General features: G+C 48.8%; 2 protein-coding genes across 3 annotated transcripts; both read right to left on the bottom strand.

Moving 5' to 3' along the window:
- Positions 1-1,338: 1,338 nt before the first annotated feature.
- On the bottom strand, positions 1,339-6,586 carry asb3 (ankyrin repeat and SOCS box containing 3). Of its 2 annotated transcripts, XM_041889734.2 has the most exons (7): positions 6,511-6,586; positions 6,143-6,187; positions 5,788-6,012; positions 5,164-5,334; positions 4,833-5,078; positions 1,949-2,803; positions 1,339-1,763 (listed from the first exon to the last, which is right to left on the bottom strand). In XM_041889734.2, the coding sequence occupies exons 3-7, from the start codon at positions 5,984-5,986 to the stop codon at positions 1,561-1,563; spliced, it is 1,674 nt and encodes a 557-aa protein (XP_041745668.2). In that variant the 5' UTR covers positions 5,987-6,012; positions 6,143-6,187; positions 6,511-6,586; the 3' UTR covers positions 1,339-1,560. The 2 variants fall into 2 exon arrangements, with proteins under 2 accessions (XP_041745668.2, XP_041745667.2); XM_041889733.2 differs by lacking the exon at positions 6,143-6,187 and having other exon boundaries at positions 6,511-6,578.
- Positions 6,587-6,882: 296 nt separating this feature from the next.
- Positions 6,883-22,924, bottom strand: ftsj3 (FtsJ RNA 2'-O-methyltransferase 3). The gene is made up of 21 exons (XM_041889731.2): positions 22,736-22,924; positions 22,238-22,343; positions 21,835-21,881; positions 21,629-21,708; positions 21,288-21,387; positions 20,841-21,035; positions 20,478-20,593; positions 20,286-20,390; positions 20,029-20,129; positions 19,781-19,867; positions 17,261-17,443; positions 16,459-16,594; positions 16,051-16,241; positions 10,838-10,955; positions 9,635-9,719; positions 9,298-9,442; positions 8,921-9,015; positions 8,527-8,629; positions 8,219-8,402; positions 7,877-7,971; positions 6,883-7,680 (listed from the first exon to the last, which is right to left on the bottom strand). Exons 1-21 carry the CDS (start codon positions 22,800-22,802, stop codon positions 7,371-7,373), a joined length of 2,649 nt encoding a protein of 882 aa, XP_041745665.1. The 5' UTR covers positions 22,803-22,924; the 3' UTR covers positions 6,883-7,370.
- Positions 22,925-22,975: the final 51 nt, after the last annotated feature.

The following is a 22,975-nucleotide window of genomic DNA, read 5'->3' as shown; positions in this document are numbered from 1 at the left end:
CAGGGTCAGAGTGGTGGTGGGTACTATTCAGGGTCAGAGTGGTGGTGGGTACTATCCAGGGTCAGAGTGGTGGTGGGTACTATCCAGGGTCAGAGTGGTGGTGGGTACTATCCAGGGTCAGAGTGGCACACTGTACAGTACATGGTCACACACTGGTCCAGGGTTCTCCAGGGCCTGGTCCAGGGTTCTCCAGGGCCTATATTAACACCACTCTCCGAGTGTGTTTATAAACATTTCCAATTCACACGTTTATAATACACACTAGGACACAAATATAAGCACCCACCATCACATCTGTTTCAGCACCCACCATCACATCTGTTTCAGCACCCACCATCACATCTGTTTCAGTACCCACCATCACATCTGTTTCAGCACCCACCATCACATCTGTTTCAGCACCCACCATCACATCTGTTTCAGCTAAATATGGTTCAGAGAGAAGACCTTAATAGTTCAATACTGAATACTTGAACCCGGTGCATTACAACAGGGCTGGATTGAAAGCCTGCACAGCCAGTAGCTCTTCGGGACTGGAGTTGGACAACCCTTCAGTAGTCCCCTGTAGCTCAGTTGGTAGAGCATGGCGTTTGCAACGCCAGGGTTGTGGGTTCGTTTCCCACGGGGGGCCAGTATGAAAAAATGTATGCACTCACTAACTGTAAGTCGCTCTGGATAAGAGCGTCTGCTAAAATGACAAAAATGTAAATGTAGCAACCCTCTGGTTACTGTCTGTTGCCAAGTATAGGTCTCGGAGGGCCCTGGAGTAGTCACTGTCTGTTGCCAAGTATAGGTCTTGGAGGGCCCCAACAGACAATGCAGAGATCATCCCAGTTCGGATAGGAGTTGGGTCATTGTGAGTCCAGTTGGAGCAAGGTCCAACTGGACTCAGCAGAGCAGATGGAAAAGTTTCTCTATCATGTGGAGTAGAGGGTTGTGTACACCTTGCATTTACATCTGCAGTGTGCTGAACGTCGGGCCAAACTGAGTAAGGCCGGGACTCAATCCGATCACGGGGTTATAGGCCATTTCTGATTGCGTTCACGATAAACGCTGCAATCTCTGCGAACACAGGAACATTACTTTAATACCTGGTGCTAACATGCATCCTGATCGTGGCCTCATTCTGGCCTCATTTTTCGTCCGGTGTAGATAAAATACCTAATTGTGAAGGTTAGCGTTAAATGATTGTTGAGGTAAGGTTAGAAAAAAAAAAAAAAAAAGGTATTTGAACAAGAAAAATACGTTTTATAAACCATACTGTCAGCACACCTTTTCCCCCCAAACTAAAACCACAATGGAACTGATATTTTATTTTTTATTTTATTCAAAAACAGCTTGATGTTTTGTTTTAATTAACAATAATCAAAACACAAACCATACAGGCAATTCTACAAAGAAAACGTATTCATTTTCACTAACATCAGTATACAAATAGAGCTGATCTATTCACATAATACACATCAACAGAACAGGAAGGCATAGGGAACTCTGTGTGTGTGTGGATATTTCTTAATTGAGGACATCTCTTCAGTGGCAGGTTATATGAAGCCTTGTATGTCATCGTTCTAGTCGCTGTGGAAACCCTCTCCGTGGGATTGTCGTTGCGTGTGAGGGTGGTGGGATGTCTCTGAACTGGAGGTATGTCTGCAGTGGAGGGGGAAGAGGAAGCTGTCGGACCACATCCGTCTGCATCAGAACCACTGAACCCAACTCTTCCCTGACCCGCAGCCTGCAGAGGTGAGAGAGAGGGGGCACACACTCTACACACACACACAGTAACATACACACACCATTATTATTTATCTGTTGACAGTTTTCCGTGTGTGTGTGCATGTGTCGGTCTTAGTTATGTGCATAATATCCAGTGGTTGAATGCCCTTATTGTGTCAGTCTGGATAAGACGTTCAGCTAAATGCTAAAAATGTCATTTGTACGTGTTTCTTACCGTGGTACGCGAGTGGTCTCCAGGTGACCTCCTCTCGGTGTAGCAGTATGTCCTTTAGCGGGTGGGAAAGAGTCGACCAATTGACAAACTGCAGGAAGTAATTCACAACCTCACTGTCCGCCTTCCCCAGCATGTAAGGTTGCTGCAACAGTAGGGATGGCTCCAGCCCTGCCCGAAGTAGCTGTGGCAGCCAGTAGGAGGCATGGCACACCATATCAAGCGCCTCACACACCAGCCCACGCAACTCTTCTGGACTGAGTGGGATCTTGCTCTGCTGCTCTGTCCTAGAGCTGAGCGAGATGGTCCTGCTTAGCTGCTCTGGTCCGGGGATGCTCCTGTGTTGTAAGACATACTGCAGCACATCGGATTTGCACGTGGCCAGAATGTAGAACCATTCCCGCCCGGTCAAAGTGGCCCCTGCGGCTACCAACAAACGCGCCGAATCGCTGAAGGGCTGGGAGGATGTGCATTTCAAGGCGAGGGTGTAGGCGAGTGGCGATGTGGTGTCTGAGCTGAAGAGGGAGCTACAGTCCTGGGCGTCTGGGCTGAAGCCTGCCCTCAGCAGCAGATCTACACAGTGGCTGTGATTGTTCTTCACAGCAGAGTACAGCGGACTCAACTCACTCTCTCCACGGTCACACACCCGGTCTGTCACAGCAATCAGCCTGGCCAGGATAGAGTTGTGGCCGAACTCGGCAGCTGCGTGGATGGGGAGCTGTGGCCAGTTGTCGGAACAAGACAGGTTCGGGTTGGCATTGTGGTCCAGAAGAATCTCCACACAGCCCTCGTGGCCCTCCTGTGACGCAATCAGCAGCGGTGTTGCCAAGTCTGACGCCTGGGCGTTCACATTGGCACCTACAACCCCAACATGCAAACAACACACAATGTTTATATAGCGACTTAAAGGCCCAATGCAGCCATTTTTATATCAATATCAAATAATTTCTGGGTAACGATTAAATACCGTACTGTATAAGGCGCATTCACACTGCATTTTAGCCCTGGGCTAAGCGAGTGTTGACACTTGCGCATTGTAATGTGGGCTAGCACCAACCTTAGCCCAGGGCTAGCTGGCCCTGCTCCGGAGCAGGGTTACCGACTTTTTTTCAAACACGGTGCCAAAATACTTAATTTGCACATGCTTGTGATGCGTTCTGCACACTATTTGAATAAGTATATTTATACTATTTCATCCTTCCATCTGCAGACAAAAACTTGACAAAAAACTAAATACTTTAATCTGTGCAAAAACATTGCTTGTTATGGCTAACATTGTTCTCACTTAGCTAGCCAACTGAAGCCAAAAACTCTACAGCTGGAAGGGCAGCAAACACTCCTACAGCTGGAAGGGCAGCAAACACTCCTACAGCTGGAAGGGCAGCAAACACTCCTACAGCTGGAAGGGCAGCAAACACTCCTACAGCTGGAAGGGCAGCGAACACTCCTACAGCTGGAAGGGCAGCAAACACTCCTACAGCTGGAAGGGCAGCAAACACTCCTACAGCTGGAAGGGCAGCAAACACTCCTATAGCTGGAAGGGCAGCGAACACTCCTACAGCTGGAAGGGCAGCAAACACTCCTACAGCTGGAAGGGCAGCGAACACTCCTACAGCTGGAAGGGCAGCAAACACTCCTACAGCTGGAAGGGCAGCAAACACTCCTACAGCTGGAAGGGCAGCAAACACTCCTACAGCTGGAAGGGCAGCAAACACTCCTACAGCTGGAAGGGCAGCAAACACTCCTACAGCTGGAAGGGCAGCAAACACTCCTACAGCTGGAAGGGCAGCAAACACTCCTATAGCTGGAAGGGCAGCGAACACTCCTACAGCTGGAAGGGCAGCAAACACTCCTACAGCTGGAAGGGCAGCGAACACTCCTACAGCTGGAAGGGCAGCAAACACTCCTACAGCTGGAAGGGCAGCAAACACTCCTACAGCTGGAAGGGCAGCAAACACTCCTACAGCTGGAAGGGCAGCAAACACTCCTACAGCTGGAAGGGCAGCAAACACTCCTACAGCTGGAAGGGCAGCGAACACTCCTACAGCTGGAAGGGCAGCGAACACTCCTACAGCTGGAAGGGCAGCAAACACTCCTACAGCTGGAAGGGCAGCAAACACTCCTACAGCTGGAAGGGCAGCAAACACTCCTATAGCTGGAAGGGCAGCGAACACTCCATTTTCTTTTTTTCTAGATTTTTGTTGTAATTTTTACCCCCTTTTTCGTGATTACCATCTTGTCTCGTCGCTGCAACTCCCCAACGGGCTCGGGAGAGGCGAAGGTCGCATGTGTGTTTGTCCGTTAGCCCAGGGCTTTGGAATACAAGTGTGACTCCTTAGCCAAGGGCTAAAGCTTAGCCCAGGGTTAACACATGCTTGTGTGAACACAGGATAAGCTAGCCCAGGGCCAGTCTAGCCTGGGGCTAAGAACAATGCAGTGTGAAAAGGCCTATAGATCTCCATTAAAACAGGCTAAAATTGCACCCAAAAAAAAACTCTGGCAATAATTTTGCTGGGGCTGTCTGGGAGTGGTCTGTGTAGGGAGGGGAAAACTGAAAACTAGCTGTAATTGGCAGAGTTTTTGAACTTTTTAATATTGGTCTAATAACCAATTTACTGTATGGTGATGTCACCGTGGAAAGCCGCAACTCTCGCCCATGCAAACCTGCTGATTAGAAGGTCCTGTGTAGATTGTATTTTTAACCAGCAACTATCAGGAAATAACACTGATCCAATTTTTACACACTTTTACAGTGTTTGTTTCATCAGCTGTTGTACAATATGATATTAAAAAAAAAACAGAATTTTGACTGAAGTGGGCCTTTTAACATACAGATATTGATTTAACAAAACATGTTTTCAGAAAGCGCACACCCACAGATGTTTACCTGCGTCAGCGAGGATCTGGAGACACTGCTTCTGTCCGTACTGTGCAGCCACAAACAGGGGTGTGATCATGTGGTCGTCAAACACCTCCAGGCGACACACACCCACCAGGATACGCACAATGTCACTGTGACCCTTATAGGCAGCCTGATGAAGGCAGGTCCAGCAGGAGGCTGTGTGTGTTCCGTTAACCTCTGCCCCTTTCCGCACCAGCAACTCCACGATATCTGTGTGCCCACAGTCTACTGCTACACACACACAAACACACACACACCGTTTTAAGAGAACCTATAACACAGTTCCAAGTGTTTTGTCTGTGTCTGTGTGTCTTACCTGCGTAGAGAGGGCAGGACAGGTCATTGGTTGGCTGGTTGATGTCAGCGTGTGCTCTGAGGAGGAGCTTGACCACGGCTAGGTGTCTGCGCTGCGAGGCCAGGTACAACGCAGACTCACCCTCATGTGTCAGAGAGCCCACGTAGGCACGGCAACCACGGGAGGCTCCTGCTGCAGAGCCAATGGAAAGAGGAGCCAAGGAGGTTAGTGAAGGATGCACTTTTAGGTGCCCTGTTCAGATACGCTATATTCCAATTAATTAAAAACCATCCTCTACTTGTCTCCTCCCCTTCACTAATTGGAAAAGACTTGACAGGTGAAAACAATATGGTGGAAGCTCATCATTAGGTTGCAGTGGAGGCTGCTGAAGGGAGGACGGCTCATAATAATGGCTGAAATGGGGTCAATGGAATGGTACCAACCACATGTTTGATGCCATTCCATTGACTCCATTCCTGCCATTGTTATGAGCCGTCCCACCCTCAGCAGCCTCCACTGTTAAGTTGGTTTTCACCTGGTCAGTTCCTTCAGATCAGAGCAATGAAGGAAAGGAGGATGGATTTTTTTTTTCTCCAAAGAGACATAGAATGAGAGATGGTTCCCCCCTCTCAACTCAAACCTTACCGGCAGCCTTAAGTAGATGCCGCACACATACGATGGTGCCAGCGGCTGCAGCCTCGTGGAGGGCGTTCCAGCCACGGTTATCCCTACTGTCCACACTGCAGCCTCTCTGGATCAGTAAGCTCACACGCCTGACATTTCTATCACGTGCTGCCACGGCAAGACTGGACACTGTGTCGCTGTAACACTCAGTAAAGTCCATCCTCCTTACTTCACACCTGAACGACTCTGACAAAAAAATAAGCGGATATATTAGGCCTATATGATGAGGAACGAGAGGCGACGGATAAAATGACTAATTGGAGGGATCAGAAGATATGTGGTGAGAGGGGGAAGCGAGAAAGGTCGGTCCTCTTACTATAGCCTGGTCCCAGATCGGTTTGTGCTCTTTCCAACCCCGTTGCTGTCATTGTCGAGACAAACAATGAGTTGGGATGATGGCACAAACGGATTGGCACGCAGCCAAATTTCAATAGTCGAATTAATAGATGGACTTTCATGTATAGCTATCGTTACTTCTCTCTAGCTACTAGAAGTAGCCCAAATCCTCTAGTGGAAGTCCTGACTAAGCTAACGGGTTAGCTAGCTAACATTAGCAGTAATTGTAAGACTGCATTTTTAGTCGACAGAAGTGTGGTTGGCTATCAAAATTATTCTTACGCTTGTACACTTTCTAATAGGCCATATTAATTCAATAAGAAAGCAGCTTTGATGCAGTTTAGCTACCTTTTCTCGTCTTTTCAGCTGTTCGCAAAATCGACAAAACACCCGCGTTGAACCACTTCCGTACACACTCGATGTATGTCCTACCATTGGACTAAAAGTGAAAACCCCGCCCATCCAGCGGGCCGATGATGGTGACGTTGACCCATGCATTCACCAATCATGAGCAAATGATGGCGCGAACATAGCCATACTTTCAGAGATGCAAGGGTTGACAATCCATCAGATTAACATGAGTATCAGGCATACAAATATTGAATTCCAAATCTCTGATGTAGGGGTCACCACGACCACAAGCACCACATTGGATGAAAACTTTAGTTCGTAAAGAGAATCAGGGAGGTACTGGACATGGTGAGGTACAGACAATATCAATTAACGTGTTTCATCAAAATACGTTTATTGTGAAATCAGTATTTACAAGATTTGTCAGAACATCTGTGGAAAGCACATGTATATGTATTTTAATACACATTACTATTCATGTGAAATCTTGATCAAAACCATTTATTACAGAGTGGTTCAGGGTTTACACTGAAACAGCTCCAGTCAACACTGGATGTCAAGCAAGTATGTAATCCTCCCATAGAAAGATGTACACATAGCACTCCTTTTATTTACCCAAAAGATTGGAAGATACCTAAGACTTAAGCATGTATTGTTTTATGTTTTTCAGTACGGTAGAGGGTCTTAAAGTACACCAGCGAAGTTCTGTGTTACCCACAATTCCACTGTAGCAGAAGCAGCAGTGTGGTGGCCATCTTAGCTTCCCTATTTGACAACGCTCAGATACAAAATCGTGAGGGCAAAGTTAATTTAACCCCCTGAAAACAAAAGGAGGGGACAAAGCGCGGTTCTTTTTCTCATTTCCTGCCAGGACGTCCTCTTCCCCCCCTCATTCCTCCTCCACCTCCTCTGCCTCCACCTCTGCCGCCTCCACCTCTGCCCTTGCCTCCTCCTTTTCCCTTGCCTCCTCCTTTGCCCTTGCCCCCTCTCTCACGCTGCTCTTTCCTCTGCATGCCTCTCATGTCCTTCTTCATGCGGCCGTCCACCACTTTGAACTGGCCCTTGACACCGCCCGGACGACGCACCCTCTTGGTTCCAGAGCCCTTCTTGGCCACGACGTACGTGACCTCCCTCTTCTCCTTACCCACGCCTGCCTTCTTATAGATACTAAAACAGAGAGAGACTGTTGTTGGTACATGTCACTGCCACAGGTGTAGTAGAGTAAAGTGGTAGTTATTTAGCTAGTCACCGGTGTAGCAAAGTCATATTGTGTTGGTACAGGTCACTGCCACAGACGTAGCATTGTAAATGGTTATGGTACATGTAGTTGCAGTGGTTTTGGTGGTGTAAATGGCAGTCGTACCTCTTTAACTGGGCCATTTTCTCCCTTTCACCGATGTCCACTGTGTTGACCACTGCCTCCGCCTTCTTCTTGGCTGACTCCATCTTCTTCAGCATCTGTCACACCACACAGATAAACAAAAGGTCACATACTGTATGCTGCATCCTCCACCATGACTATTCACCCTTTCTCCATCTGCTCCCACCTTTTTTACCCTACATCCTCCTCCTCTATCCTCAATATTCTTCCCCCCATCTTTCTCATTCCCCTGTCTCCCTTCCATTTTCCCCCCTCTTGTTCCACCATCCACCCCCCATTACATTATTTTCCCCTCTCTCCTCCATCACCATCTCTCTCTCTTACCCTCCTCTTCTTCCTGGCCTTGGCCTCTGCCACTCGTTTAATGGGCCTGGCGTTGATCTCCTTCCACTTGGCCTTGTACTCCTCCACCATCTCCTTGGTGACGGGGATAGGCTTATTCCTATGTTTCTTCTCGTCATCCACGAACCACTCGGGCACCTCACACTGGTCCTCTGAGCTAGCAAACCTGAACACATACATCGTCACACACAAATAATGCATGGATAAATAAGTAGTATTGTTCATTCATATGGTGTGCCTGCATGCATCATTAGTGAACACACACACACACAGTAATCCGCTAATCTTGCCTGTGGAAGGAACCATCAACCAGGTCCCTCCCTCTCTTCTTGGAGGTGGCGATCTGACATCCCAGGGCTAAACCCTCTGCATTCATGATGCGAGCACGCTTGCCTGGGGGAACACACACCAGTTAAAGCTTTAGGACCGCTTAAATCTTGCCATTGGTCTAAACCAGGGTTCTTCAATTCTGGTCCTGGAGGGCCGAAACACCTCTGTTTTTCATCCTCTCCTTCTAATCAGGGGCTAATTCAGACCTGGGACACCAGGTGAGTGCAATTAACTACCAGGTAGAAATAAAAAACAGAAGTGTTTCGGCCCTCCAGGACCGGAATTGAAGAACCCTGGTCTAAACAGAGGTCAGTCACTCTAAGGCCCGCCCCTAGCCATGTTCTCTTTACTCACTGGTGCTCTCCACTGGCACCACCTGGAAGTCGTCGCCGTCAGCGTCTCCTTGGATACCGCCGGACCCTTTAGCCTTCTTCATCTGAGCGATACTCCTGTAGACCACACGTTTACACTTTTAGATCATCAGGGAAAGTGCATATTTTGGTCATAAGCCAAATCATAATGTCTACCTACATTACCCCTGTTGGAATCTGTCAAATAGAAGACGGTGCCATCTAATATGAATCTAAAATCAAATCGAAGATAATTCCTCCAATCATTTTTCAATCTGTTGGCTATCAGAATCCTGAAAAATCATTGAAAGGATATTTTGTTAACAATGACAAATGTTGACAAAGTTCTAGTCTATTCTTTAATAAGTCATGAACCCTGACCTCTCATCATCCTCGTCACTGCTGTCGTCATCAGAGCAGCTGTCGCTATCCCCCTCTGCCCCAGCTTCCTGTGAAGGCCCCGCCTCTTCCCCCTCAGGCTGGGCCGTCTCAGGCTCCTCTTGGGCTTTCCTCTTCTTCCCCTTGGCTGGAGGAGACAAAGGTTCATCCAACACTCTTTTCTCACTACGGACGAATCTCAATAGTCTAAAGTGGACTCCTCCCTTTTACATACAATGGGCTGAAAGCAATATGGTGGACACCTACTGGGAATTTACACCTATCAAACAGGAGGGGAGGAAGACATGTTTAGTCTTGAGATGCTGTACTCTTCTTGTACCTGTGGGGTCCTTGTTCTGTAGCATCTGTGTCTGCCGCAGCTCGCTCTCTGCATCTCCGTCCAGATCCAGTTCAGAGAAGATGTCCTGTGGGGGTCAGAGGTCACAGGCATGAGAAAACAAAGTGTATTATAAAGTACTCTGTGCACAAGGATGTCTGTGTTAGTGTGTGTGTTAGTGGGTGCATGCGTACAGCATGTTATGTGTCGGTGAGCGTGTGTGTATCTGTGTTGGGTGGGTGGGTGGGGTGGGTGGGTACAGCGTGGTGTGTGGGTGGGTGGGTACAGCGTGTTGTGTGGGTGGGTGGGTACAGCGTGGTGTGTGGGTGGGTGGGTGGGTACAGCGTGGTGTGTGGGTGGGTGGGTGTGTACAGCGTGTTGTGTGGGTGGGTACAGCGTGTTGTGTGGGTGGGTGGGTACAGCGTGTTGTGTGGGTGGGTACAGCGTGTTGTGTGGGTGGGTGGGTGGGTGTGTACAACGTGTTGTGTGGGTGGGTACAGCGTGTTGTGTGTGGGTGGGTGTGTGTGTACAGCGTGTTGTGTGGGTGGGTACACAGCGTGTTGTGTGGGTGGGTACAGCGTGTTGGGTGGGTGGGTGGGTGTGTACAGCGTGTTGTGTGGGTGGGTACAGCGTGTTGTGTGTGTGGGTGGGTACAGCGTGTTGTGTGTGTGTGTGGGTGGGTGGGTACAGCGTGTTGTGGGTGGGTGGGTACGGCGTGTTGATGGGTGGGTACAGTGTGTTAGTGGATGGGTGGGTACAGCGTGTTAGTGGATGGGTGGGTACAGCGTGTTGTGTGTTGATGGGTGGGTACAGTGTGTTAGTGGATGGGTGGGTACAGTGTGTTAGTGGGTACAGTGTGTTAGTGGGTGGGTGGTTACGGCGTGTTGTGGGTGGGTACAGCGTGTTGTTGTGGGTGGGTACAGCGTGTTGTTGTGGGTGGGTACAGCGTGTTGTTGTGGGTGGGTGGGTACAGCGTGTTGTTGTGGGTGGGTGGGTACAGCGTGTTGTGTGTGGGTACAGCGTGTTGTGTGTGGGTACAGCGTGTTGTTGTGGGTGGGTACAGCGTGTTGTTGTGGGTGGGTACAGCGTGTTGTGGGTGGGTGGGTACAGCGTGTTGTTGTGGGTGGGTACAGCGTGTTGTGGGTGGGTGGGTGGGTACAGCGTGTTGTGGGTGGGTACAGCGTGTTGTGTGTCTGTACTACAGACCTTGCTGAACCACATGCTGGTCTCACGGTCTCTCTTCTCCTCCTTTCCCTCCAGCTCCACTATCAGTCCACTCCCTTCCTCCTCCTCCTCCTCCTCCTCCTCCACACTGAAGGACACTCTGCAACACACACACCAAGCATTGAAAAAAACAGTAACATTGAAACAGCAGTTTTGCCAACATTCTTATGAAGTTATGAGCCAAAAGTGGATTGATTAGAAGTACTTCAATGTAAAAGCATACGAAGTTAGAAGTGACTGCCCTGAGTGTCAAAAGCAGTGAGACAGAGATGCAGAGAGAGAGAGAGACAGATGCAGAGAGAGACAGATGCAGAGAGAGACAGATGCAGAGAGAGACAGATGCAGAGAGAGACAGATGCAGAGAGAGACAGATGCAGAGAGAGACAGATGCAGAGAGAGACAGATGCAGAGAGAGACAGATGCAGAGAGAGACAGATGCAGAGAGAGACAGATGCAGAGAGAGACAGATGCAGAGAGAGACAGATGCAGAGAGAGACAGATGCAGAGAGAGACAGATGCAGAGAGAGAGAGAGACAGATGCAGAGAGAGAGAGAGACAGATGCAGAGAGAGAGAGACAGATGCAGAGAGAGAGACAGATGCAGAGAGAGAGAGACAGATGCAGAGAGAGAGAGACAGATGCAGAGAGAGAGAGACAGATGCAGAGAGAGAGAGACAGATGCAGAGAGAGAGAGACAGATGCAGAGAGAGAGACAGATGCAGAGAGAGAGAGACAGATGCAGAGAGAGAGAGACAGATGCAGAGAGAGAGAGACAGATGCAGAGAGAGAGAGACAGATGCAGAGAGAGACAGATGCAGAGAGAGACAGATGCAGAGAGAGACAGATGCAGAGAGAGACAGATGCAGAGAGAGACAGATGCAGAGAGAGACAGATGCAGAGAGAGACAGATGCAGAGAGAGACAGATGCAGGAGAAGATGCAGAGAGAGACAGATGCAGAGAGAGAACAGATGCAGAGAGAGACAGATGCAGAGAGAGACAGATGCAGAGAGAGACAGATGCAGAGAGAGACAGATGCAGAGAGAGACAGATGCAGAGAGAGACAGATGCAGAGAGAGAGACAGATGCAGAGAGAGACAGATGCAGAGAGAGACAGATGCAGAGAGAGAGAGACAGATGCAGAGAGAGAGAGACAGATGCAGAGAGAGAGAGACAGATGCAGAGAGAGAGAGACAGATGCAGAGAGAGAGAGACAGATGCAGAGAGAGAGAGACAGATGCAGAGAGAGAGAGACAGATGCAGAGAGAGACAGATGCAGAGAGAGAGAGATGCAGAGAGAGAGAGACAGATGCAGAGAGAGAGTGCAGAGAGAGAGAGATGCAGAGAGAGAGAGATGCAGAGAGAGAGAGTGCAGAGAGAGAGACAGATGCAGAGAGAGAGAGACAGATGCAGAGAGAGAGAGACAGATGCAGAGAGAGAGAGACAGATGCAGAGAGAGAGAGACAGATGCAGAGAGAGACAGACAGATGCAGAGAGAGACAGATGCAGAGAGAGAGAGATGCAGAGAGAGACAGATGCAGAGAGAGAGAGATGCAGAGAGAGAGAGATGCAGAGAGAGACAGATGCAGAGAGAGACAGATGCAGAGAGAGACAGATGCAGAGCGAGACAGATGCAGAGCGAGACAGATGCAGAGAGAGACAGATGCAGAGAGAGACAGATGCAGAGCGAGACAGATGCAGAGCGAGACAGATGCAGAGCGAGACAGATGCAGAGAGAGACAGATGCAGAGAGAGACAGATGCAGAGAGAGAGACAGATGCAGAGAGAGAGAGACAGATGCAGAGAGAGAGAGACAGATGCAGAGAGAGAGAGACAGATGCAGAGAGAGAGAGACAGATGCAGAGAGAGAGAGACAGATGCAGAGAGAGAGAGATGCAGAGAGAGAGAGATGCAGAGAGAGAGAGATGCAGAGAGAGAGAGATGCAGAGAGAGAGAGAGATGCAGAGAGAGAGAGATGCAGAAAGAGAGAGAGAAGATGCAGAGAGAGACAGATGCAGAGAGAGACAGATGCAGAGAGAGACAGATGCAGAGAGAGACAGATGCAGAGAGAGACAGATGCAGAGAGAGACAGATGCAGAGAGAGACAGATGCAGAGAGAGACAGATGCAGAGAGAGACAGATGCAGAGAGAGACAGATGCAGAGAGAGACAGATGCAGAGAGAGACAGATGCAGAGAGAGACAGATGCAGAGAGAGACAGATGCAGAGAGACAGATGCAGAGAGAGACAGATGCAGAGAGAGAGACAGATGCAGAGAGAGACAGATGCAGAGAGAGAGACAGATGCAGAGAGAGAGACAGATGCAGAGAGAGAGACAGATGCAGAGAGAGACAGATGCAGAGAGAGACAGATGCAGAGAGAGACAGATGCAGAGAGAGACAGATGCAGAGAGAGACAGATGCAGAGAGAGACAGATGCAGAGAGAGACAGATGCAGAGAGAGACAGATGCAGAGAGAGAGAGAGACAGATGCAGAGAGAGACAGATGCAGAGAGAGACAGATGCAGAGAGAGAGAGAGCAGATGCAGAGAGAGACAGATGCAGAGAGAGAGACAGATGCAGAGAGAGACAGATGCAGAGAGAGACAGATGCAGAGAGAGACAGATGCAGAGAGAGACAGATGCAGAGAGAGACAGATGCAGAGAGAGAGACAGATGCAGAGAGAGACAGATGCAGAGAGAGACAGATGCAGAGAGAGACAGATGCAGAGAGAGACAGATGCAGAGAGAGAGGACAGATGCAGAGAGAGAGAGACAGATGCAGAGAGAGAGAGAGACAGATGCAGAGAGAGAGAGACAGATGCAGAGAGAGAGACAGATGCAGAGAGAGAGAGAGACAGATGCAGAGAGAGAGAGAGACAGATGCAGAGAGAGAGAGACAGATGCAGAGAGAGAGAGACAGATGCAGAGAGAGAGAGACAGATGCAGAGAGAGAGAGAGACAGATGCAGAGAGAGAGAGCAGATGCAGAGAGAGAGAGACAGATGCAGAGAGAGAGAGACAGATGCAGAGAGAGAGACAGATGCAGAGAGAGAGAGACAGATGCAGAGAGAGAGAGACAGATGCAGAGAGAGACAGATGCAGAGAGAGACAGATGCAGAGAGAGACAGATGCAGAGAGAGACAGATGCAGAGAGAGACAGATGCAGAGAGAGACAGATGCAGAGAGAGACAGATGCAGAGAGAGACAGATGCAGAGAGAGACAGATGCAGAGAGAGACAGATGCAGAGAGAGACAGATGCAGAGAGAGACAGATGCAGAGAGAGACAGATGCAGAGAGAGACAGATGCAGAGAGAGACAGATGCAGAGAGAGACAGATGCAGAGAGAGACAGATGCAGAGAGAGACAGATGCAGAGAGAGACAGATGCAGAGAGAGACAGATGCAGAGAGAGACAGATGCAGAGAGAGAGAGACAGATGCAGAGAGAGAGAGACAGATGCAGAGAGAGAGAGACAGATGCAGAGAGAGAGAGACAGATGCAGAGAGAGAGAGACAGATGCAGAGAGAGAGAGACAGATGCAGAGAGAGAGACAGATGCAGAGAGAGAGAGACAGATGCAGAGAGAGAGAGATGCAGAGAGAGAGAGACAGATGCAGAGAGAGAGAGATGCAGAGAGAGAGAGATGCAGAGAGAGAGAGATGCAGAGAGAGAGAGATGCAGAGAGAGAGAGACAGATGCAGAGAGAGAGAGACAGATGCAGAGAGAGAGAGACAGATGCAGAGAGAGAGAGACAGATGCAGAGAGAGAGAGACAGATGCAGAGAGAGACAGACAGATGCAGAGAGAGACAGATGCAGAGAGAGAGAGATGCAGAGAGAGACAGATGCAGAGAGAGAGAGATGCAGAGAGAGAAGAATGCAGAGAGAGACAGATGCAGAGAGAGACAGATGCAGAGAGAGACAGATGCAGAGCGAGACAGATGCAGAGCGAGACAGATGCAGAGAGAGACAGATGCAGAGAGAGACAGATGCAGAGCGAGACAGATGCAGAGCGAGACAGATGCAGAGCGAGACAGATGCAGAGAGAGACAGATGCAGAGAGAGACAGATGCAGAGAGAGACAGATGCAGAGAGAGAGAGACAGATGCAGAGAGAGAGAGACAGATGCAGAGAGAGAGAGACAGATGCAGAGAGAGAGAGACAGATGCAGAGAGAGAGAGAGAGATGCAGAGAGAGAGAGATGCAGAGAGAGAGAGATGCAGAGAGAGAGAGATGCAGAGAGAGAGAGATGCAGAGAGAGAGAGATGCAGAGAGAGAGAGATGCAGAGAGAGAGAGATGCAGAGAGAGAGAGATGCAGAGAGAGAGAGATGCAGAGAGAGACAGATGCAGAGAGAGACAGATGCAGAGAGAGACAGATGCAGAGAGAGACAGATGCAGAGAGAGACAGATGCAGAGAGAGACAGATGCAGAGAGAGAGCAGATGCAGAGAGAGACAGATGCAGAGAGAGACAGATGCAGAGAGAGACAGATGCAGAGAGAGACAGATGCAGAGAGAGACAGATGCAGAGAGAGACAGATGCAGAGAGAGACAGATGCAGAGAGAGACAGATGCAGAGAGAGACAGATGCAGAGAGAGAGACAGATGCAGAGAGAGAGACAGATGCAGAGAGAGAGACAGATGCAGAGAGAGAGACAGATGCAGAGAGAGACAGATGCAGAGAGAGACAGATGCAGAGAGAGACAGATGCAGAGAGAGACAGATGCAGAGAGAGACAGATGCAGAGAGAGACAGATGCAGAGAGAGACAGATGCAGAGAGAGACAGATGCAGAGAGAGAGACAGATGCAGAGAGAGACAGATGCAGAGAGAGAGAGAGACAGATGCAGAGAGAGAGACAGATGCAGAGAGAGACAGATGCAGAGAGAGAGAGAGACAGATGCAGAGAGAGACAGATGCAGAGAGAGACAGATGCAGAGAGAGACAGATGCAGAGAGAGACAGATGCAGAGAGAGACAGATGCAGAGAGAGACAGATGCAGAGAGAGACAGATGCAGAGAGAGACAGATGCAGAGAGAGACAGATGCAGAGAGAGACAGATGCAGAGAGAGACAGATGCAGAGAGAGAGAGAGAGACAGATGCAGAGAGAGACAGATGCAGAGAGAGAGAGAGACAGATGCAGAGAGAGACAGATGCAGAGAGAGACAGATGCAGAGAGAGAGAGACTGAGTGAAATACTTACTTTTTCTTGGTGGCCTTGTCCTTGGCCATCTCCTTCTGTTTCTCTATGATCTCATCCAAGTCGTCATCGTCCAGGTCAGAGACCAGGGAGACCTCGTCACTGTCAGCGTCGTCAGAGAAGTACAGGTCCTCCTCCCCCTCCACCATGGCATCAGCCAACTTCATGTCCCCCTTGGTGATCTCACACAGGGCCTAGGAGAGGGACAGGGAATGAGGGGAGGAAGGAATGTTATATAGCACTCAAACTTTTCAGAATCAAGAGATATTACCAGAAAGATGAGAAACAATATATTACCATTTTATTAGTCAAAAACAAAAACAACCTTTATAAAATCTATTTAAAACAATGTCCATTCTGTCCATGGTCAATTGGTGTGTGTGTGTGTGTGCATGCATATCCGTCTGTTACCTTGGCCTTGTTAATGGTTGCGAGGGAGAACATGGAGGAGTCATTGCCGTCTGCGATGGAGACTCCCGGCAGGTCCATCTTCAGTGCCACCCTCTCCCTCTGCTTCCTCCTCTCCTTTAGAAGCTTCTTCTTCTTCCTGGTTGGCACAACACACCAGCACGCACGTCAGCACAACACCTCACATTGGACAATACAGCACTGGTCACACAATACACCAACAAACATGTCAACAGGAAATATATAGCATATCGGTCATATCATAACTCCCCCTTAACAATGAGGAAACAGTTGCCATCAGGCCGCAGACTCAGATCTCTACCTCTCAAGACCAAGAGACCAGTTTTGGGCTGGCATCAGTAAGGCTTTTTAATGAACATTGATTCTTGGGACTTGTGTACTGTATCTGTAATGTGTGAATTGTGCACAGTGCTATTATGTATGTTTTGTACTGTCTAGTCCGAATGCCACACCAAGTTCCCCTTGGGAAAAGTGAAGTTATTCTATATTGATCCATCAAATACCATTGTTGGTATATGCATTAGAGAGCAGGTAGGTGAGCAGTGAGTATAGACACCGTCTCAGCTCTGCCACCTCCTCTGTATAAAGACTTACCGTCTCAGCTCTGCCACCTCCTCAGTATAAAGACTTACCGTCTCAGCTCTGCCACCTCCTCAGTATAAAGGCTTACCGTCTCAGCTCTGCCACCTCCTCAGTATAAAGACTTACCGTCTCAGCTCTGCCACCTCCTCAGTATAAAGACTTACCGTCTCAGCTCTTCCACCTCCTCAGTATAAAGACTTACCGTCTCAGCTCTGCCACCTCCTCGGCTTTCAGCTCGGCCAGCTTCTGGTCCATCTCTACCTCCTCCAACTCGGCCTCTTCTTCCTTCTTTTCAGCCACCGTCATTTTCTTCTCCTCCTTCTTCTTCTCCTTCTTCTCCTCCTTCTTCTCCTCTGCGTCGCTCGCCTCCTCACCTGAACTCAGTCTGCAGACAACCACAACAATAAAGACCAATGTTGTTGATGCCTACTGCTCTTTATAATGGGATGTGCAACTTCAAATAATATTCATTTAGAACCTGACAAATACCTCATACCCTTGTAAAAGAGATTATCTTGTCTACCAAAATCAGCCCCAACCCCTAGATAGGCAAATCATGATACACTCATATCTGTTAAGACTGGATGGGTGTAAAACAATATGGAGGGAACAAACAGAAGACTAGGTGGAGCCATTTCCATACTGTTACCTACCTGTATCTGTTCTACCAGGAGCCTCTGGGAGTCTAGGGGGTTGAATCTGGACTGGGAGTCTAGGGGGTGGAATCTGGACTGGGAGTCTAGGGGGTGAATCTGGACTGGGAGTCTAGGGGGTGGAATCTGGACTGGGAGTCTAGGGGGTTGAATCTGGACTGGGAGTCTAGGGGGTGGAATCTGGACTGGGAGTCTAGGGGGTGGAATCTGGACTGGGAGTCTAGGGGGTTGAATCTGGACTGGGAGTCTAGGGGGTGGAATCTGGACTGGGAGTCTAGGGGTTGAATCTGGACTGGGAGTCTAGGGGGTTGGAATCTGGACTGGGAGTCTAGGGGGTTGAATCTGGACTGGGAGTCTAGGGGGTTTAATCTGGACTGGGAGTCTAGGGGGTTTAATCTGGACTGGGAGTCTAGGGGGTGGAATCTGGACTGGGAGTCTAGGGGGTTGAATCTGGACTGGGAGTGTAGGGGGTTGGAATCTGGACTGGGAGTCTAGGGGTTGAATCTGGACTGGGAGTCTAGGGGGTGGAATCTGGACTGGGAGTCTAGGGGGTGGAATCTGGACTGGGAGTCTAGGGGTGGAATCTGGACTGGGAGTCTAGGGGGTGGAATCTGGACTGGGAGTCTAGGGGGTGGAATCTGGACTGGGAGTCTAGGGGGTGGAATCTGGACTGGGAGTCTAGGGGGTGGAATCTGGACTGGGAGTCTAGGGGTTGAATCTGGACTGGGAGTCTAGGGGGTGGAATCTGGACTGGGAGTCTAGGGGTTGAATCTGGACTGGGAGTCTAGGGGGTTGGAATCTGGACTGGGAGTCTAGGGGGTTGAATCTGGACTGGGAGTCTAGGGGTTTAATCTGGACTGGGAGTCTAGGGGGTTTAATCTGGACTGGGAGTCTAGGGGGTGGAATCTGGACTGGGAGTCTAGGGGGTTGAATCTGGACTGGGAGTGTAGGGGGTTGAATCTGGACTGGGAGTCTAGGGGTTGAATCTGGACTGGGAGTCTAGGGGGGTGGAATCTGGACTGGGAGTCTAGGGGGTTGAATCTGGACTGGGAGTCTAGGGGGTGGAATCTGGACTGGGAGTCTAGGGGTGGAATCTGGACTGGGAGTCTAGGGGGTGGAATCTGGACTGGGAGTCTAGGGGGTGGAATCTGGACTGGGAGTCTAGGGGGTGGAATCTGGACTGGGAGTCTAGGGGGTTGAATCTGGACTGGGAGTCTAGGGGGTTGAATCTGGACTGGGAGTCTAGGGGGTTTAATCTGGACTGGGAGTCTAGTGGGTTGAATCTGGACTGGGAGTCTAGGGGGTGGAATCTGGACTGGGAGTCTAGGGGGTGGAATCTGGACTGGGAGTCTAGGGGGTGGAATCTGGACTGGGAGTCTAGGGGGTGGAATCTAGGGGGTGGAATCTGGACTGGGAGTCTAGGGGGTGGAATCTGGACTGGGAGTCTAGGGGGTGGAATCTGGACTGGGAGTCTAGGGGGTGGAATCTGGACTGGGAGTCTAGGGGGTGGAATCTGGACTGGGAATCTAGGGGGTGGAATCTGGACTGGGAATCTAGGGGGTGGAATCTGGACTGGGAGTCTAGGGGGTTGAATCTGGACTGGGAGTCTAGGGGGTTGAATCTGGACTGGGAGTCTAGGGGGTTGAATCTGGACTGGGAGTCTAGGGGGTTGAATCTGGACTGGGAGTCTAGGGGGTTGAATCTGGACTGGGAGTCTAGGGGGTTGAATCTGGACTGGGAGTCTAGGGGGTGGAATCTGGACTGGGAGTCTAGGGGGTGGAATCTGGACTGGGAGTCTAGGGGGGGGAATCTGGACTGGGAGTCTAGGGGGTGGAATCTGGACTGGGAGTCTAGGGGGTGGAATCTGGACTGGGAGTCTAGGGGGTGGAATCTGGACTGGGAGTCTAGGGGGTTGAATCTGGACTGGGAGTCTAGGGGGTTAAATCTGGACTGGGAGTCTAGGGGGTTGAATCTGGACTGGGAGTCTAGGGGGTTGAATCTGGACTGGGAGTCTATCTCAGAACTTGCTGTAATTATGAAGATGAAGGAATGTTCAAAGGGATTCTTACTTGATGTCCTCATCCAGCTGTTTGGCCTCGTCCTTTAGCTTCTTAGCCAGGTATCTCCTCAGCTTGGACCTCCAGTTTAGCAGCAGACTGGGGACACACACATTCAGAGGGCAAAGGTCATATGAGAGCCCAAGAGGAGGGGGCCCGGTGACAAGACTCGAGTTGCAGTACATATTTGGGTCTATAAAAAACGCTTTATAAAGTCAGTGTATTGTTATCATTATAGTACAACAATCTCATTGGCTTACCGGAGCTCCTTGCGGCCCAGAACCTTGATGTCACCGCAACACTCTTTGACCTCGTCGGAGGTGGCCTCGTGAGACTCCAACTCAGGGTTGTCAAAATTGATCTGGAGGGACACCCCAATAAATACAATATTTAAGTCTGCTCAGAGACAAAAATGCTATTGTAGCTAAATGTTGTTTAGCTGGCTAGCAAGTTAACTTACTACTAACTTGCCATCAATGCTGACTGCCATTGTAAAGTTATGTATGATGTGTCTCACCTCATTGGCTTTGCTCAGGAAATCCACAGGGTTGTCAGCCTTGAGGAAGGCGGTCGCTGAGAAGGTGTGGTACAGGGTCAGATCACCGTCTGTGTATCCCTCCGCCTGAAACACAGCATGAATGAATGAAGCCACTGAATTATAGTCTGTTCATTCAGAAGACTGAAGAATTACACACAGGCGCACACACACCTTTGGTTTCTTCACAGGCACCAGGTCTTTGATAGCCTTGGCTTGGACCTCCACCTCTTTGAAAGCATGTTTGGGGTCGAAGAACTTGTTGTCAATTTTGTCTGGGGCCAGGTAGCCTGAAATGGAATGAAGTCCCATCCTCAGTTACTCAACAGGACCAACATTTACCACAATAAACCCAAAGTATATATTTCTCAATTGACACTAGATAACTGGTGCTAAGGAGCAGGGTTGGAGTCAATTCCATGTCAATTCAGGAAGTGAATAGTAATTCCAATTAGAAGGGAAAAATCCTCAATGAAAATCAATGGCACTTTTCACTTTTCCAAATCTGCTAGAGAGAGTCCGGGTGAACCAACCCACCCTGGCAGATGACGAAGATCTCAGCCGACTCATTTCTGGAGGCCTGGGGCTTGGTGGCCTGCACCTTCTTGAAGAACTGCTGGAAGATCCACATCAGTGGCTGGTAGTCTTTGGAGCGGAACACCTTGGTGACAAACGTGCCCCCTTTGGCCAGAAAGTCGCACGCCAGCTTCAGGGCCATCAGGGTCAGATGAGCTGGTAGGGAGAGGAGGGTTCCAAGTAAGACAAAGTGACAAACAGCTGGGGTTTTTTTCTTCTTTGATTGTGTTCTGCGCCTCGACACTTATTTACTAAATGCGAATGTCATTCATGTACTGTTAATCTAATACACATTTCTACTGTACATATGTTATGAGAGTGCTGATGGACGGACAAACTTGGTTTCATGTGTTAAGCTTATTTTCTCTGAGTTTGCATATAAAAAGGTGTTATCAGTGCGTTACCTACCCTGAGAGAAGGCGTCATGCACCCAGTTGGCTCCAACATTTGGAGCTCCATCATTTAGCACCACGTCCACCTTCCAGGTCTGGAGCTCCTTCTTCAGAGCCTGGCCAAAACAACAGTTACATCAAACACTGTCCTCTTTGGACTAAAGTTGTCACAATTTGGTGATGCAAAAATGAAGTTACCAATGCATATAACAGTGTATCAGAGAATACTGTCCTAGAACATTCAATAGGAGTTATGTCAACACTCTACTGTGATGAACCTACATTAAAACACCATCCTGTTGTGGTTTAAATAACAGACTCACTAATTTGACCTATGACCTTAGTGTATGTACATACCTGCCGGCATTTGTCTGTGGTGATGTCCTCTGTCAGAGCGACCACGTTGGGAATAGATTTGATTGGGACCAAGTCGACACCTTAGGAGATAGGAACGTGATGACACCATCAAATAACGATAACAGCACGTTTAAGATGTCGGCTCAGTATTACGTAAAACAGCAGTTGGTATATATTAGACATGGCTGAGACGAGGTTTGACTCACCAATAATAAGACTGGAGACTGGCATAAACTTGGACGCCACCTGTAACCTAAGGTATGACAGAGAGAAAGAATGTAAAACAAAAAGTAAAATAATTCAGACCCAGCTATTCAAAACAAGAGACGACAATACTTCATAGGCCTACTACAGGACAGGTTAATGTTTAACATATCAAATAGCTAGCTAAAGTACGACTTGACAGTCAGTAGCGTATGAGAGTATATTGAGGGTCCCCTGTAGCTCAGTTGGTAGAGCATGGCGCTTGCAATGCCAGGGTTGTGGGTTCGCTTCCCACGGGGGGCCAGTATGAAAATGTATGCATTCACTAACTGTAAGTCGCTAAATGACTAAAAATGTTTTTTTAAAAATAATGTGACAAGTGATGCAGCTAGCTACTGTACTCACCAACCACCTGGGGCAGCACATAAATCCACCAGAGCCCTGGCTTTCTGCAAGAACTGGAATTTTCGGTTCAGCTGAATAAGCTTGAAGGAAGAACGTGAACGATATCCTGAGGGAGAGGAGAAAAGAGTATTACACACACATAACCAGACAATGTCATTTCTACATAGCCAGCTGTTTTAATGCAACACGATCCAGCTGGCTTCAACTATCATTATCACTATCATAACCCTGAGAAGCCAGTTAGCTACAGTATCTATCTAGATAGCTATATTCTTGAATCTTTGATGGCTATATGATCAAGGGTAGCCAATCCCTGATGAGCAACATTAGCTAGGTAGCTAACGTTACATTATACAGTATCTGTTTAAACTCAAAAGCACACAGTACAACTAGCTTACTGTTTAGTTACTGTATCAATTAAGTTGACTTGATTTAGTTAGGCCATTTAAATGGGGCTAATAGCACGATGAGTTCTCTGGCTGAGTTGACCAATCTTACCCGTTTCCTTTGCTAAGTGGTAGAATTTATCTTTTCTGGTCTTTCCAACTTTGAGTTTCTTCCCCATGTTTGCTGGTTTTGTTGATCACTTATGATTTAAATTGTGCGTTTCCTTTAGAATATTACGATTTACAAATTACCGAAGCAGATTACCAACCACCTCCATGAAAACATAACACGTGTGGCTTCTCTGCGCATGATATCTACGTCACATATATGTTTGAAGCCTGGAAACTTTAT

This window comes from Coregonus clupeaformis, chromosome 11, assembly GCF_020615455.1.
Source record: "Coregonus clupeaformis isolate EN_2021a chromosome 11, ASM2061545v1, whole genome shotgun sequence".
Lineage (NCBI taxonomy): Eukaryota > Metazoa > Chordata > Actinopteri > Salmoniformes > Salmonidae > Coregonus > Coregonus clupeaformis.
This window is presented reverse-complemented; position numbering and strand designations above follow the sequence as displayed.

Excerpts from the sequence above, each read along its gene's own strand:
- ftsj3 (XM_041889731.2), bottom strand. The coding sequence starts at position 22,802 with ATGGGGAAGAAACTCAAAGTTGGAAAGACCAGAAAAGATAAATTCTAC. Across the intron at positions 21,709-21,834 it reads AGTCTCCAGTCTTATTATTG|GTGTCGACTTGGTCCCAATC; the intron begins GTGAGTCAAACC and ends CTATCTCCTAAG. Across the intron at positions 20,130-20,285 it reads TCCTGAGCAAAGCCAATGAG|ATCAATTTTGACAACCCTGA; the intron begins GTGAGACACATC and ends GTGTCCCTCCAG.
- asb3 (XM_041889734.2), bottom strand. The coding sequence starts at position 5,986 with ATGGACTTTACTGAGTGTTACAGCGACACAGTGTCCAGTCTTGCCGTG. Across the intron at positions 5,335-5,787 it reads GCATCTACTTAAGGCTGCCG|CAGGAGCCTCCCGTGGTTGC; the intron begins GTAAGGTTTGAG and ends TTGGCTCTGCAG. Across the intron at positions 5,079-5,163 it reads GTCCTGCCCTCTCTACGCAG|CAGTAGACTGTGGGCACACA; the intron begins GTAAGACACACA and ends GTGTGTGTGTAG.